Below are 14,895 nucleotides of genomic sequence, written 5' to 3' on the forward strand. Positions count from 1 at the left end.
AGAGAGAGAGAGAGAGAGAGAGATAGAGAGAAGGAGAGCGGCAGACAGGCAGACAGTCTCGTTAAAGTAGGAGGTGCGTGGCACGCATGGCGACGCAAATACAAGGCGTGGTTCGAAAGAGTCTCGACCCTCTCTTCGGTCCTGACACATCCGCACTCCCTGGTACACCTCGTGCCGGTGCGTGATGCCCACATGTGTTACGTCATGCGAGCATAACGCGTGTCGCCGAAGGTGCGGAGAAAAGAGGCGGACGGCTAACGGCGAACAGGAAAGAAAAGAAAGAGCACGAAGCGAGGGAGGTGCGGGGAAAGGGAAGATCGAGATGGTGATTTAAATGAATGCACTTCCGAATCAACTGCCGCGTTCCGGTGAAAAAATGCGAAGGGTTGAGTACCGCGAGAATAATAGGAAGTTTTTGCAATACTGTTTATTCCAAATATGGTAAACGCTAAAATCATTCACATGCATAGTTCGACTTTCTATCAAATAACGAGACTTTAGCGTTTACCATATTTGGATATATGGTATTGCAAAAACTCCCTAACGTTAAGAAGAGCAAACGGGTAGATAGAGACGGTGATCTAACTAAATACTAGGGAATGGAAGTAACTCGTTGCTTGTAACGAAGTTATAATTACAAGTTACTTTTTTGATAACTTTACTAGTAACTGTGTTTTTTCTTTGGTAACTGTAACGGTAATGAGTTTTATTAGTTACTTTTATCGTTACTTTGCACATGATTGGACACGATACGACACAAGCCACTTAACTGTAAAAAAATTTCGTAAATTTACACATATAATAGATGTAAAATAGATTACACGATTAGCCCTTGTAAATATAAAAAATCCTGCAATTTTACAGAAATTATGTAATTTTACAAAAATTATGTAAATTTACTTTTATTGTGTAAATATATCTTATTTATATTGAAAATTATGTAAATAGCAGAATATTTTGAATATTTTCTGTAATTATCCAAATTTTAGTAATATTACGTAATATAACAGAAATATTTCACAATTGTTATTAAATGTATAATGATATATAGTGCGAAATGTATCGTTATATTATTGTTCCTGTAACTACATATTGTAATTGCTTCTACAATCTGCTTAGCTACAAACCAAGAAATTTTTTTTATTTGCATATTGCAAATTTACAAACATGTGAACGTTTACAATTATTATAGTGAGTCTCAAAATTATCCAGTATAATAATTGTAATTTTACACAACAATTTTTTACAGTGGATAACACTTGAAACTAGAAAAGCCCTTAGACTTCCCGTTCACTGTGATTGGCAGTCGTCGATTTAAAACAAAGTAACAGAAAAGTAACGAAAAGTAATGAAAAGTTACCTTTTCAAGTAACGGTAATTGTAACGAGTTACTTTTAAAAATCGGTAACTAGTTATGGTAACTTGTTACTTTTCCTACTCGGTAACGAGTAACTGTAACTTATTACTTTTAAAAAGTAACTTTCCATTCCATGTTAAATACAATAGGGAGTTTTTACAATATCATTTATTCAGATACGGTGAACATTAAAGTCAGGTTATCTTCTTCTTAATAACTAATTAAGAAAAGAATAACGTGATTTTAGCGTTCATCATATTCCAGATTCACGTTATTGCAAAAACTCCCTATTTTGAAGCACGTTGACGAAATCCTCGTAAATCACGGTAAGTCGGTAAAATTTTAATGCGTTGAAGAAAAAGTTTCTTTTTTAATGAAAAAGATCGATAATCCAGAAGAGAAGAGAGAAGAGAAGATGATATAGATAAATGCACTTCAGATAAAAAGTTGTGGACAGTTAAATTGCGTTGCTTTATCCACGATTGTACTTACAATTTATCTAAAATTTATAGATTGAAAGTCTAAATTGAAATAGTTTTAAATTCAATTGGTATGTTCACAACATCAATACGTAAAACAATAGGTCTGTTTTTTAACTGAACTTTTTGCACGGTTCATCTTTTCTCTTTTTTTCCTCGAGCCAATGTGAAGAGAAAAGTAAATAGATGAACTGTGCAAGAAGTCTCCATCTAAAAAGAACAAATCTTATGAATTGTTAATTACAGCCATCAATATTTTTTCATGCATTTTTTCTACGACAGCATAAAACTGAACTCAACAAAATATCGGTTCTTGTTTTTTTGAATCTCATAGTTCAATGAGTTTTTGATTTTTACTTGCAAGCGTGATATGTATTTAAAATGCACAAAATTAAAAGAAGGAAAAATCTAATATTCAATGAAAGATCGATATTCAATGATAGATTTTATCAATTAATGTACTTTTGAGAATCATTTCTGTTCGTGCTTCATTATAATATACTTTTAAGTTTGAATCGAGTCTACGATCGAGCCGACTGTAGCATCGCAGTTTCTCTCGTTGCGATTCACGCGCGATTTCCTTAATCGTTTCAGGGATAGCCGTTTCTAATGCGGGAGCCAGTGGCATACCGGTTGGCATTGCTGTGGCGAGGCAGCGATTGCAGCATCAAGAAACTTCGACGTCTATGCGCAATGTGTCCTTAAGTCATCATACGTCTCATCACGCAACGAGTTATCATCATTTCCAGCCGGACAGTCTAGGTAAGTTTTTCTCACGAAGATATCGTGATTATGAAATTCTATTTCTAGACGCAATGAATGAAATCGCGAGCGTTAACATTGGCACATTCTTATTCGCAAACGTAAAATCGACATTCGATAACGCGAATACATCGGACTCCGCATGTAAGAATTGTGCTTCTCGTCAGCATGAAAGAGCAATGCAAAAAGTGCAAATGGAAGAAATAGTATTGCGATTTCTTTACAAAAATGTGAATTCTTTCAATACCGTTAATTGAAAAACGTTACAATGTAAAATTGTTTGCAAGGTCTACGTTCCAGTAACCGCGCGATTGTTACTTTTTTATATCGAGTACAACATCGAATCGAATCTAAAGGAATATTATGTGATCAAATATTAGCGTTAGACTTCGATAAACCTGTACGCTTTTACAACAGTTTGTTTCAGTTAAAAGATATCTCTTTTAAATGAATATGCCCAGCTTCCAGTTGCATGCAATATATATGGTATCCAATTACGCGCAGCATGTTTTCAGTAGTGTGATCGTTCAAGTTGCAACTTTAAAGCGAATATTAAAGAGTGCTCACTTAGGTTTTGCTAGCATTATTTTCAAAAATTTATTTGTCGCGCATGAAAAAAATCTTTAACAATTGTATATACTTTATATATATATATATATATATATATATATATACTTTTTACCGATCTAACTTTTCTACACTTATCGCTTTATTAATGTTAAGGAATGAACGATTTGTCTGCTGCATTATTATCTCGTATCTTGAGCGTAATTTATTGCGAAAAAATATCGCCGCTATTACCGCAGGCCTGAGGCTATTATTTTTATGACGATACTTCTTCGAAAATGACGCCATTGATAGAAGAGAATGCATAGTTTTACGTAGATTCTAAGTACGAACTTTTAATTGGCTATCTCTGAAACTTTTATGGAAATTTTTTATCAATATAATAAAATTATCATTATATATGAACTGAATCTTTTTATTTCGATACTCTATTTCCAGAATTCTTTATCGTTTATCTATTATTTAAAAATTTGCAGAAATCTCATAGTTTCGACATTTTAATCCGTTTCATAATGCAAATCTAAAAATGAATATTGTGCAATATGACGGATCGTATCTGACCGATGTTCATCGAAATCCGAATATTGTGAACTAATACTGCTTCGAAAATAATGCCATAGAAAAGAATGCATATAGTTTTACGTAGACTCCAAGTACAGATTTTTAATTATAGTTATCTTTGAAACTTTCATGGAACTTTCTTATTAATAATCTTATTAATAATCATCAGTATATGAACATTTTTCGATATTCTATTCGAGAATTCTTATGCTTTCACTCGTATTACCTTAAAATATTCAGAAATATCACGGACTCGACGATATTTTAATCCTTTTTATAACGCAAATCTGAAAAGGACTGGAATATTGCAGATCCAAACTAATGCTCATCTAATTTCTCGAATTGCTGACTTTTATTGTCATTTGATGGAAAGAGAACCATCCGTAGCTTAAAGATTCCGCTCTCTGCCACCGACGGATACTCCCCTCGATCTCTGTTGATATTCACGGTGAATGAATCTCGATGAACAATCCTGGGTCCGTTGTAGGTTCCAGCACGGCCATGGCGGTAGGCGGCACTACCCTGGTGCACTGCGGAGGGCCTGGAGGGGAGGATCGTGCGGCCCACCTCGCTGCCATTCCCTCCGGAGCTCTCGCGCCCTCGCTGAGCCTGAATTCCAGTCTGAATTCCAGCCTGAATTCCACCCTGGGCAGCATCAGCGGCGGACCGGCGGCCACGGCCGATACGGCCGCTGCTGCTTGGCCGCCCACACTGTGGCAGTATCCAGCTACGGCGGCTGCAGGTGGGTAATCCGCAGTCGATTATCATTAGAAAAATAATATGCGAAATCACCCTGACCTCGTACAATTGAGTTCGCACTGAGAGAAATGATTTTGTTATAGGAACAAATCAAGGGAAAGCAAATGTGATATTTGTTAAAAAATCGATCGATTTGTTACGATTGCAAATTAATTCGTCAATGTAACAAATAATCAATAGTATCGCAAATTAAAGACTCATATATATATATATATATATGTAAAAGTCAGACGATTGCAGGATCCCAAATCGTAAGAAATTGGCCAATTCTAATCAAGTATTCTCCCTACATTTGACTGTGTTTGATCGATTTCCTACGATTTAAGATTCCACGATCATCTACGAATTCTATGTAAACGAGCCTAAAGTCTATCCAAAAGATAGATTAGATTCTATAGTTTGCTTTTGTAACTAATAATTGGTTGGTGTAGCAGCAAATACAACAACAAAATTTGTTGCTACATATTTACCGATCACCGATTAAAGGTATGGCTTGCTAAATTAACAAAATCTTTTCTGCGAATAGTAAACGAAATCTTACGAATCGAAATTGGATGAAAATAGTAAACGAAATCAGAGATATGCGAAATTTCGTGTCTCAAGATAGATAATTTATGTTAACATTTGAAAATCAAGGTAATTGGAGAGTAACGAAAGATTTTATATGAGAAATTTTATATGAAACTATGAAAATATGAGTCCCTCGGAGTCCCTCTCGATTGCAATGAAACGGACTATAAAATTCGGTTAACGCTAATTAAATCATATTTGTTCTGTACTAACAAACCGTGTGTATTTGATTGTTTACAAAAGTAAAATTTGATGAAAGAGTAGCGCGTATCATATGAGAAGCGTATATGAGAATATTTACCTGCATGAACGTAAATTTGCATAACGTTTATTTTTTACGATAACGGATCGTATCAATGAACAAAGGATGAAATTAATTAACATTTCGCAATGTGCGTATATCGCATCTATCGGCGTGAGGGATTAACTGGGCCACTAACGAACGACCCTACACAATTTTGGATCGAATTCACCCCTCGCGTTGACCTCCCCGGCCTCGTTGACCGAGTGACATTTATCCAAATAACGCTGAACTACATCGCCCGGTCTGCAGCTCGCGCGCGTATTTTCGCGCTGTGTAAATCATTCACGCATACCCGTTTAATTTAATTCGTCGCTCGATAGGCGTTCAGACATAGACAAAAATTCACGCGTTAAAGCGTGATAAAATACAAGTTGCAAAACCAACCGTTTTTACTCTTCCGATAGATATTCAAATAAAAACAACAGTAATCTCTTCGTTCTCTTGGGACAAATATTAAAATTACGATATGAAAGATTACTGAACAAAAAGAGAATATCCACAAAATCAATAATTCGAATATTTTTTAAGCTTTTATGCAGCCAAAAGCGTGCCCAATCAAATTATTGTATAACAGAGTTGTCAAAATTCTTCATTTTAAAATCCTATTTTTTCCCTAATTTTCAAACAAAATTTCATTATTTTCCCTGATTTTTAATAATATTTTCAAATTTTTTATATTTTTTCTTGATTTGGAAATCATTGAATATTCCGTTGAAAGAATAATTTAACGTAGCAATGTAAATGTTGTTTGAGTACTGCTTGCATTTAATTATTAAGTTAGTAGTATTCCAAAACCACACATAAGTGTGATGTATATATATTAAAGTGAAGAATATTAATTTTTCAGAAATTTCGAAAAATTCCTTTTCCCCATTCCTTTTCAATTTCCTTGACATTCTCCCGATTTCCAGTTTTCCAGCTTGTAAAAGTATAACATAAATATGTATGAAACAATCGAAATTAATCCACAGTTCCACAAAGGATGAGAAATTGATATTGCTTTTACAGCGATGCCAACGGAGCCGGTCGGCTTTCCGCAGATGGGCTCTGGACTGCAAGGTGGATTACAGTTAGTTCGCGATCCAACAACCGGACACATTCTCCTTATTCACGCTGCGGGTAATGCGGGAATGCAATTCTAAACATATCCCTCTTAATGCGCGCGCGGCAAAAATCAATTTTTACATATTTCTTTCAACAGAACAAATGCAGCAGGCTCTAGTGTGGCCGAATTATTCGAACCACAACAATAATGTTGCACCCCCGCCACTCCTGTTGCCACCGCCTCCACCCTCGATACAACTTCTGGGTGATATCGGCGGCGCGCGATTAGTATTGACCGAGAACAAAAGAAAACAACAAAGCGCGCTGCCGATAGTAAAGATTGAGACGGAATGCAGCAACAGTCCAACAACCATAATCAGTACGTAAAACCATTCTTTTAGCAGGGAGGAAGAGAGTTCGAAACAAAGGAAATAACTTTTTTTTAAAGAAACGAATATAAGGAACTATGATTGTTACATGTTTTTAACACTTCTGAAATTTCTTTACAATTAAAAAAATATTTTCTATATAGTATCAGCTTTCTGATCAAATTAAAAATAATTATTCAAGGAGAATAAAAGCCAAGATATTGAGGGGACATAGTCTATTTATCCTTCATACTAGAATGCATGCATTGATAATGTAATGATAAACGTTTCGACCTTAAATTAGGTCATCTTCAGTATCAGATCAAAAATTACAAAATGTCCATCTTTAGTCTTACGTTATTAAAACAATATTACCGATGATATCCCACGCTACTCAACTAAAACGTTGCATAATTAAAAACGAAGCACTGCAAGTTCAAATTAATTTTCCTAACTTCCTAACTTCCGAAAGAAACAATCAGACTAAGTGGTTGGATACTTAAGCAGCATTCACTTATTTCATAACCGCTTATTTCATAAGACGTTTCCCAATCTTCCGCAGCGTCCACCGAATCGTCGAAGACCGCCTTGCAAACGATGACGTCTGTGACGGGCGCTTTGGTACCAGACACAGCTCTGGTTACCACATTGCATTATTACCCTCAAGCGCCGGCGCTGGTGCAAATCAGCCAAGCCGAGCCAACTACTACGCACTGCAGGTCACAGGTAATATAAGTAACATCACCTTTCACCAGGTTTAAACACCATGCACGCCTATGCTGAAGCGCGGTATGCAACGCGCAACGCGAATTATTGCACGACCGAACGGCCGGCCGGCCGGCCGGCGCAATATCTATGCAGATAGCGATGCAAATCGGGTTTGTCCATGATTAATACAATGTGCCACAACGTTTCCACATTATGCGAATGGCTGGACCGCGCCCGGAGTTTGACGTAATTACTGCTGCACTTCACTGCACCCGCCTTCCCTCTCCCCCGTTCTCATCCGAAGGTCTTTCTCTTTTAATTTTCCTCGCGCAAAACACAAATCTTACGATATCTGCGTGGAACAATAACTAAATCTTGACTTTAAAAAATTAGAGAGCGCTGTCATACAAGAGCGCATACAAAAAAAAAAAAATCTGTTAGCATCTGTTTTGTGATACTTTTATGCACGAGCAATTAGAGAAAATGTTATAGTAACAATAAAATAGAAAGACATTTTTTATTTGAGATTCCGAAATTTTTTAATAATAAGAACAAAATTTTTACAAAGGCCACATCGCCGGTCTCATATCTGACACCACCTCCGGAAATATCGGCGACGGTTCATGCGATCGAACCATCATTCGGGGTTCAGGATGCCTCAAATCAAACCGATGCTCCCGAAGACACCGAGGATAAGCAAGAGACTCTCGTGAAGCAGGAACAGAATCTGAGTCCTCGCCAGGTCGCGTCCCAATCCACGGGGACGAATCTAACCGCTGCGAATTTCGAGATCGTGCCATCGCCGACGGAGAGGATTTGCAATGTCGTCAGAATCACGACAACTACGACTACTGTAAATCCAACCGTATGCGGCATCGTAACCAAAGTAGACAAGGCGGAGAATACAATCATTAATATGGCCGATTGCGCTAAATACTCGGCGAAAGATGGGAGAGGTCTTGTGAAGGCGATTGAGCAAGATGTTGACGAAGAAGTTTGCAAGGACGACAAGATCACGCCTATCTGTAGCAGGGGCAGCAGACTCGGCGCTAGAATCATTGAGATCACTGAAGAGAACTGTGATAGTTTCCATGAGAACTTGGAATTCTTCGCAAGGAGAAGAGACGTCAACATAGATCAACGAGATGATTATTCTAAAGATGAGGAGAATATTGTGCAAGATCCTAATATTCATGAAAAGGAGGTAAGCTTACAATTGTTTAAAATTTTCTGTATTAGAAAACAAATATAATGTTTTTGGGGTAATTAAGGCTTTTTTAACAGCACTAAATATTTTGTTCATGTAACAAAACATTTAATTGCCTCAATAAACTTTTCTGCTTTTTAAATAACAAAAATATTTGTTTATATCAACAAACGATGTATATTTGATATAAACAAATATTTTTGATCGGTACACTTTAATTAAAATTTTTTAAGTTAATTCTTTTTAAGTTTATAAAACAAAACAATGTAATCTTGTGTTACACTAGGAAAAATATTTTGTTTTATGAATCAAAATTTTGCTGTAACAATAAAGTAATTGATTAAAATGTACCGAATGAAAATTTAATTATATCAATTGAACTACCTGTTTAACTGCTATAAGCGAATATTTTTGTTATTTAAAAAGCTAAAAGGAAAAAAAAACAAAAAAAACAACTAAATTTTCTGTTACATGAACAAAACATTTGATTGCTGTTAAAAATGCTAATTTTATTTAAATTTGTTTCCTAATATATAATTTTATATATACAATTATATATACAATTAAAATTTTCTTGTGAATCGTTTGGTTCTGAATATATTTTCTGATATAATATCTAGAATCGTCCTATTTTCTAGGTCGAATCGAAAATTATTGTTTCGGAGAATATTGACATTCATCATCAAATGTGCTCTAAAACATCGAATGCATCAGTGATTAACGAGACAAAATCAGACATAGCTGATTCGACGGAATCACCAAGAGTCAATTGCGAAAGTTGCGACAAGAACCGAAATACCTCAAACGCCGAAACCCGGCCCCAAATCACAGTTAAGTCTTTTGACATGCCTAATATTGATTGCGACGATCAGGAAGTACAACAAGTAGCTATCAAGCAGGAGACCGTCGACAGTTGCTACGAAGTGTGCTATGAATCATCTCAGTGCGAGCCAACGTCCACTAGTGACAGATCTAGATTTAACTGTGAGAAATCACCGCAAGAAATAACGAAAAGACACTCAATGGAGAAGCCTCATCATCCAGGTATTGAGAACGTAGTGGAAAAGCTGAAGAAAAATGCGGCGGCTTTGCAAGAAGCTGCGATACCTAACGTTCAAAGAATCAACGAATCCATGGAAAGATCAAACGTGGAGATCAAGCAGCAGAGATACTCTGAGACGATACCGAAGAAGTTGCACCTTCTAAGATCATGTCAGAACTCTCTGGAGAGTGGCACAACTGATACTGAAATCTCTTCCTCGCAAACTGCAATATCAGAGCATCAATCAGGACGACATTCGCCTCGAAACGATAGGCATTTGATCGGGGAATGCCTATTTAATGAGAACAATAATGACAGCAGGAGCAACAACAATAATATCAAGGCGTTCGAGGATAAAAAATTGCTAACTAAAAACGAGAAGAATGTCTCCCATGATATCACCGCTTACGTTAAGCCTAAGACTGTCTGGCGCTGTGAGGTGCAACCATTCTCGAGACCCAATGTGACCCATAAGTCCGATCATGTCGAAGACGTGTCTTCGGAGATAAAGTCCAGAATACAGGGACAAAAGCCTGCCATTGATGTGAGTGGTCTCGAATTACTGTCAAACAGCATCGAACAGTTGGAACAACGAATCGGCCAGCCGGAACATTTGCAATTGGACACGGATGTCGAAAAGTCGCCTGTTAGAAGCAAATTGGTAAGTCAGCAGAGTGAGAATAATAACAACAACGTCGGCAGTCCCCTGGGATTACTCTGTGCACTGGCCGAACAGATTATGGAGGTAGGCGATAAGGTTCCCCGGAAATTAAACCTCGAAAGTTCGGAAGAAATCTCACATGCCGGTAGATTACTGTTGAATCTCGGCAGAAGCGGTTCTCTCGAAAAAGATGAAAACAAAAGAAAATATATTGAGATCGATGATTACCGTTCCAAACGATTCAAACTCAATGATAGCGAAGAAGAGACTAAGAATGCATCGCTAAATTATCACGAGGAAGATATCAAAGAACAGAAAATGGAAATTAACGAAAGAAAACAAGTTTTGAAAATAAAAGAGAGTATCGATAATTTCTCCGAGGAGGAAGTCAATAAAATCAATGACGAAACAACTATTGGTTCAGAAGAACAATCTTTCAACAGAGACGATGATGATTGTTACTCCAATACAAAGGTTGTTAAAAATCTCCAAGTTCTTGCGGAAACATCTAATAATTTACAAAGTACTGATGCGCTTTACGATAAGTTCGCGAAAGAAGACAATCTGTTGGACTCGGAGAGCGAAACATTCGAGTCAAAAATGTCTGAACAGTTAATGAGCTGCGAAATTAGAAATAACAAGCGTAAAACATCCGTCGAAGAGAGAGACGCAAGGGACAATCATGACTATAAAAACGCGCGAACAAAGTTAGAAGCGAAGAAGTTCATAGCCAAGAAAGGAAATCGCGATAACGAAGACGACTGGCCAAGTATGAACGCCACAGAGCTAGACATGAGAGTTAGGATGGCGGATATTCAGAGACAATACAGAGAGAAACAAAAGGAGCTTTCTAAATTGATTCCTAAAAAAGATGATAAGAAAACTCCTGGTAGACCGCGGAAGAAAAGTCATTCTTCCATTAGGTAAGTGTGAATCAAAATGATAAATTATATGACATAGACAATTCGACATTATTTTTAATATATACGGTTTATTTTGAGGAATACATGAAAAGAATGATTTTGAAATACCTAAAAATTTAGATAGATGAAAATTTAAAAATAATTTTGTTGGATCATCAAAATTATTATGTAGGAAATTCAAGCATGATAAACAACAACGTTGCAAAAAGTTTTTACATTCCAGCAATTAGTTTGAGGTTTTTACATCATTCAATAAAATTATTCTCAGATCATTTAGCTAAATATTTAGATATTTCAGCAAAACTGTTCTTTAAAAAAATTATCTTTTTTATAAATTTGGTTTATAATATATACTAAGGATAAACTTCTTCATCTTTAAAATCCATTAAGTTAGAGTATAGTGAATTTTTTTATACTAATTTTCTGTTTTAATTTGAATAATTTGGTTATATTAATGACTTTTTTAAGTTCTGATCATGGAACGTTATCATCACCGCCTGCGCAAGATTTTATGACTTCTCCGTCGCGAAAATCACCCTCGAGATCATCAAGATCACCGGAACCTGGTGCATCCTCGCCATTAACTTCAGCTGTTCTAACTATGCCGAAATGTAACGTGAATCTCGTGAAATTAGGCGAGCCCAGAAGCCATATAAAACTTTTGGATAATATACCCAGTATTCCGATATCAGTACCGCCCGTGACATCACCAATTCCAGTATTACCTGGCAAAGCAACATCAGAGGATGACGAAAAAAGTACGGGAACGGTATGTATATTAATATATCTCTAGATATTTTTATTTATTAATATATTAATCTTCTTATTTATTTACTTGATTATTACTGTTCAAATCTTATTACTAACGCAATGTAAATGCAAGCCTATAAGTTTTAGAAATATGATTCTTATTTTTTATCTTTAGGTGGGCTACGATACGTCATCACCAGCACCGACTGTCGCAAGCTCGACTTCCGCTTCCAAGAAGAGAAAAGTAGGACGACCGCGAAAGCTCACGTGTACCTCAGGTAGTGTTAGACATTTAACGGAGACAATTGTTGCTAAGAAACCTAAAAGTAAGAGTTCTCTAGTGGGTTACGTACTGTCCTCAAAAAACAGACATCTACAAACAAAGGTAATTTACCAAGATTTGTCATTAAAAATTTTTTAAACATTTATCATATATTACTGATTTTAATAAGTGCAATTCGATATTTATTTTCAGCAATGTATAAATAATAAAATTGGCTATACTCCGTTGCCATTTAAATCAGGAGTCTCTTCCCTGAAGCCACAAGCTAAGATACAAAAAGTTACAAAAGTGAAGACAAAGCCAGCAAAACAAACTCCGTTGCACAATAAAAATGTGATCAGTTCGATTATCGCCGAAAAAGCAAAGCTAAGTCAAGAAGTGAAACTTGAGAAGCATAGCAGCAAAATAAAACCGAAGCTCAAAGCGGAAGTGAAAGTAAAAAATTGGGAGGACGACGAGAACGATACGATACAACCCGAAAATGTTCTACCTAAAGAACCTATAGTTCAAAATCCTGTCAAGGTAATAAAATTATTTCTACACTTATAAATTTCTATACAATTTCGCAAATAAATAATTTAAAAAGAACTAGCAAATATCTCTAAAATTATAAGTTCCTAACTTAAAAATACCTAAAATTTTTTAAAAAAGTATGTATAAATCAGAAAAATTAAAAAAATTAAAAGTAATCTTATTTTAGTTTTCTATCTCTCTCTCTCTTGAATATTAAATAAAATTATATTTTCAACTAATGGAAGCTATGCATACAATTTTAGTGCTTTAATGTGTTGTCATTTCATAGATAGAATCAATAAAATTAGCAAAAAATAAGAAAAAAAGATGCAACATTTCTCATAAAATTTCATCTATGTATCAGGAGACAGAATCTGCAGAACAATCGGAGGAGCCGGAAAAATTACGACACGAAAAGTCGAAGAAAAAGAAGCGGAAATCCAGTTCGTCGCAATCACCGAATCGTGATAAGAAAGAGTCTAAGCGGCGCAAATCCCTGGAGTGCAAACAGTGCGCTAAGGCTGCGAGGACTTCTGAAAGCATTGTCAATCGATGCAAATTAACGTCTGCTCATCTGGCCATCGATCAGCTGCGAGTTCTCATGGCGATAGGCGGTCTCTTCTATGCAGGCAGACTGAGTGCTGTACAAGCACCTGATGTTTATGCTATTACGTTAGATGGTGAACGTGGAAATAGACCGCATATTCACTCCAGAGAAGAGATCTTAAAAGACGCGGTAATAAGGCTCGACTTAACTTTAAAACTGATTCTGCCAACATCAACTTATTTTAAATCATTGCCTTATAATTAAATCCTAAACATAATGCGAGATAACAGTGATAGCGATAGAAATAACGATAACGATAGCAATAACGATAGAAAAAAAAAGGAATCTAACATTCGGAATGCATATGTCAATGCATAGGAACATAAAATAAAACAATAGCGATAAATTTCCGACGAGTTGGAATTTTGTGTCTATCGCCTTATAGCCTACCAATCAGACTTTTCATTCTGTTTATATGTGCTATAACTTTGAAGCAGATGGAAGAATATACTACAGATTATATACGAGATCAGATTGGTTGGTATCTTTCTTTCGCGGCATTATGCAACGGGAAGCGACAATTATATATCGCTTATTTCTATGCTATTCCTATTGCTGTTTTTGTCGCCTTATATTAGAACTGTTTTTTATTGCTGCACTTTCTGAACTGATATACATTGCAATAAAAAACAGACCTATTATGTCTAGAGCTTTACTATCAGATTATAGTCCAAACGAAATAAAAACTAAACGCTGATTGGAATTTAAATTTAACAAATACGAGTCTGATTCTCGTCATGTGTCATCTATGTTCTGACCAATTATGCAATTGTTACAATAGAAAGAAAAAAAAACAATCAATTTTGGCATAAAAAACTCATAAAATAATCATAAGGCAATTACATATGCATACAAAACGAGGCCATTTAAATAATAAACTTAAAAATATTAATATTACTAAAGGTTTGATTAATATTATAATTCAACTTGACTAATTCTACTTATCTATATTCATTAACGCTTTGACGTAATGGAATATTAATATTTTTTCGGAATATTAATATTTTTAAATATTATTTATATTAAAATTTGACAATTTTAATATTTTGACATACATAGAAGTTAAAAATATTAAAATATTGTTTAATTCAAGGGATTGAGTTGTTCCTTTGATATCTAATAATGTAAGAGAAAGAAAATATGAAATATACATATAGTTGAGAGTAAAAATATTTTATCACAGATTGTGGAAGTGTGTCCGAGTTCGACGAAAGAACTACCACCAGGTACGAGACTATGCGCGTATTGGAGTCAACAGTATAGGTGCTTGTATCCGGGAACTTCTGTGAAACCTATGGTACCTGATCCACAACACGACGAGAAATTTGTTACTGTGGAATTCGACGATGGGGACAGTGGTTTAATTGTCTTAGATGACATCAGACTTTTACAACCTAATTATCCTGTCGTAGGTGCGTGTCTCATATAAA

At 35.6% G+C, this 14,895-nt stretch overlaps 1 protein-coding gene across 1 annotated transcript in view; it reads left to right on the forward strand.

The window, feature by feature from the left end:
• The window catches only part of LOC108692683, a 51,360-nt gene that overhangs the window by 33,509 nt on the left and 2,956 nt on the right, over positions 1-14,895 (forward strand). The window contains exons 8-19 of the mRNA XM_018201058.1: positions 2,431-2,598; positions 4,214-4,468; positions 6,368-6,478; positions 6,561-6,782; positions 7,334-7,497; positions 8,048-8,683; positions 9,325-11,312; positions 11,781-12,081; positions 12,238-12,447; positions 12,538-12,867; positions 13,223-13,594; positions 14,649-14,877. Coding sequence (XP_018056547.1) covers positions 2,431-2,598; positions 4,214-4,468; positions 6,368-6,478; positions 6,561-6,782; positions 7,334-7,497; positions 8,048-8,683; positions 9,325-11,312; positions 11,781-12,081; positions 12,238-12,447; positions 12,538-12,867; positions 13,223-13,594; positions 14,649-14,877 — 4,986 coding nt within the window. The remainder of the gene's footprint in view (positions 1-2,430; positions 2,599-4,213; positions 4,469-6,367; positions 6,479-6,560; positions 6,783-7,333; positions 7,498-8,047; positions 8,684-9,324; positions 11,313-11,780; positions 12,082-12,237; positions 12,448-12,537; positions 12,868-13,222; positions 13,595-14,648; positions 14,878-14,895) is intronic.

Source organism: Atta colombica, unplaced genomic scaffold (genome assembly GCF_001594045.1).
Source record: "Atta colombica isolate Treedump-2 unplaced genomic scaffold, Acol1.0 scaffold78, whole genome shotgun sequence".
In the NCBI taxonomy this organism is placed as follows: domain Eukaryota; kingdom Metazoa; phylum Arthropoda; class Insecta; order Hymenoptera; family Formicidae; genus Atta; species Atta colombica.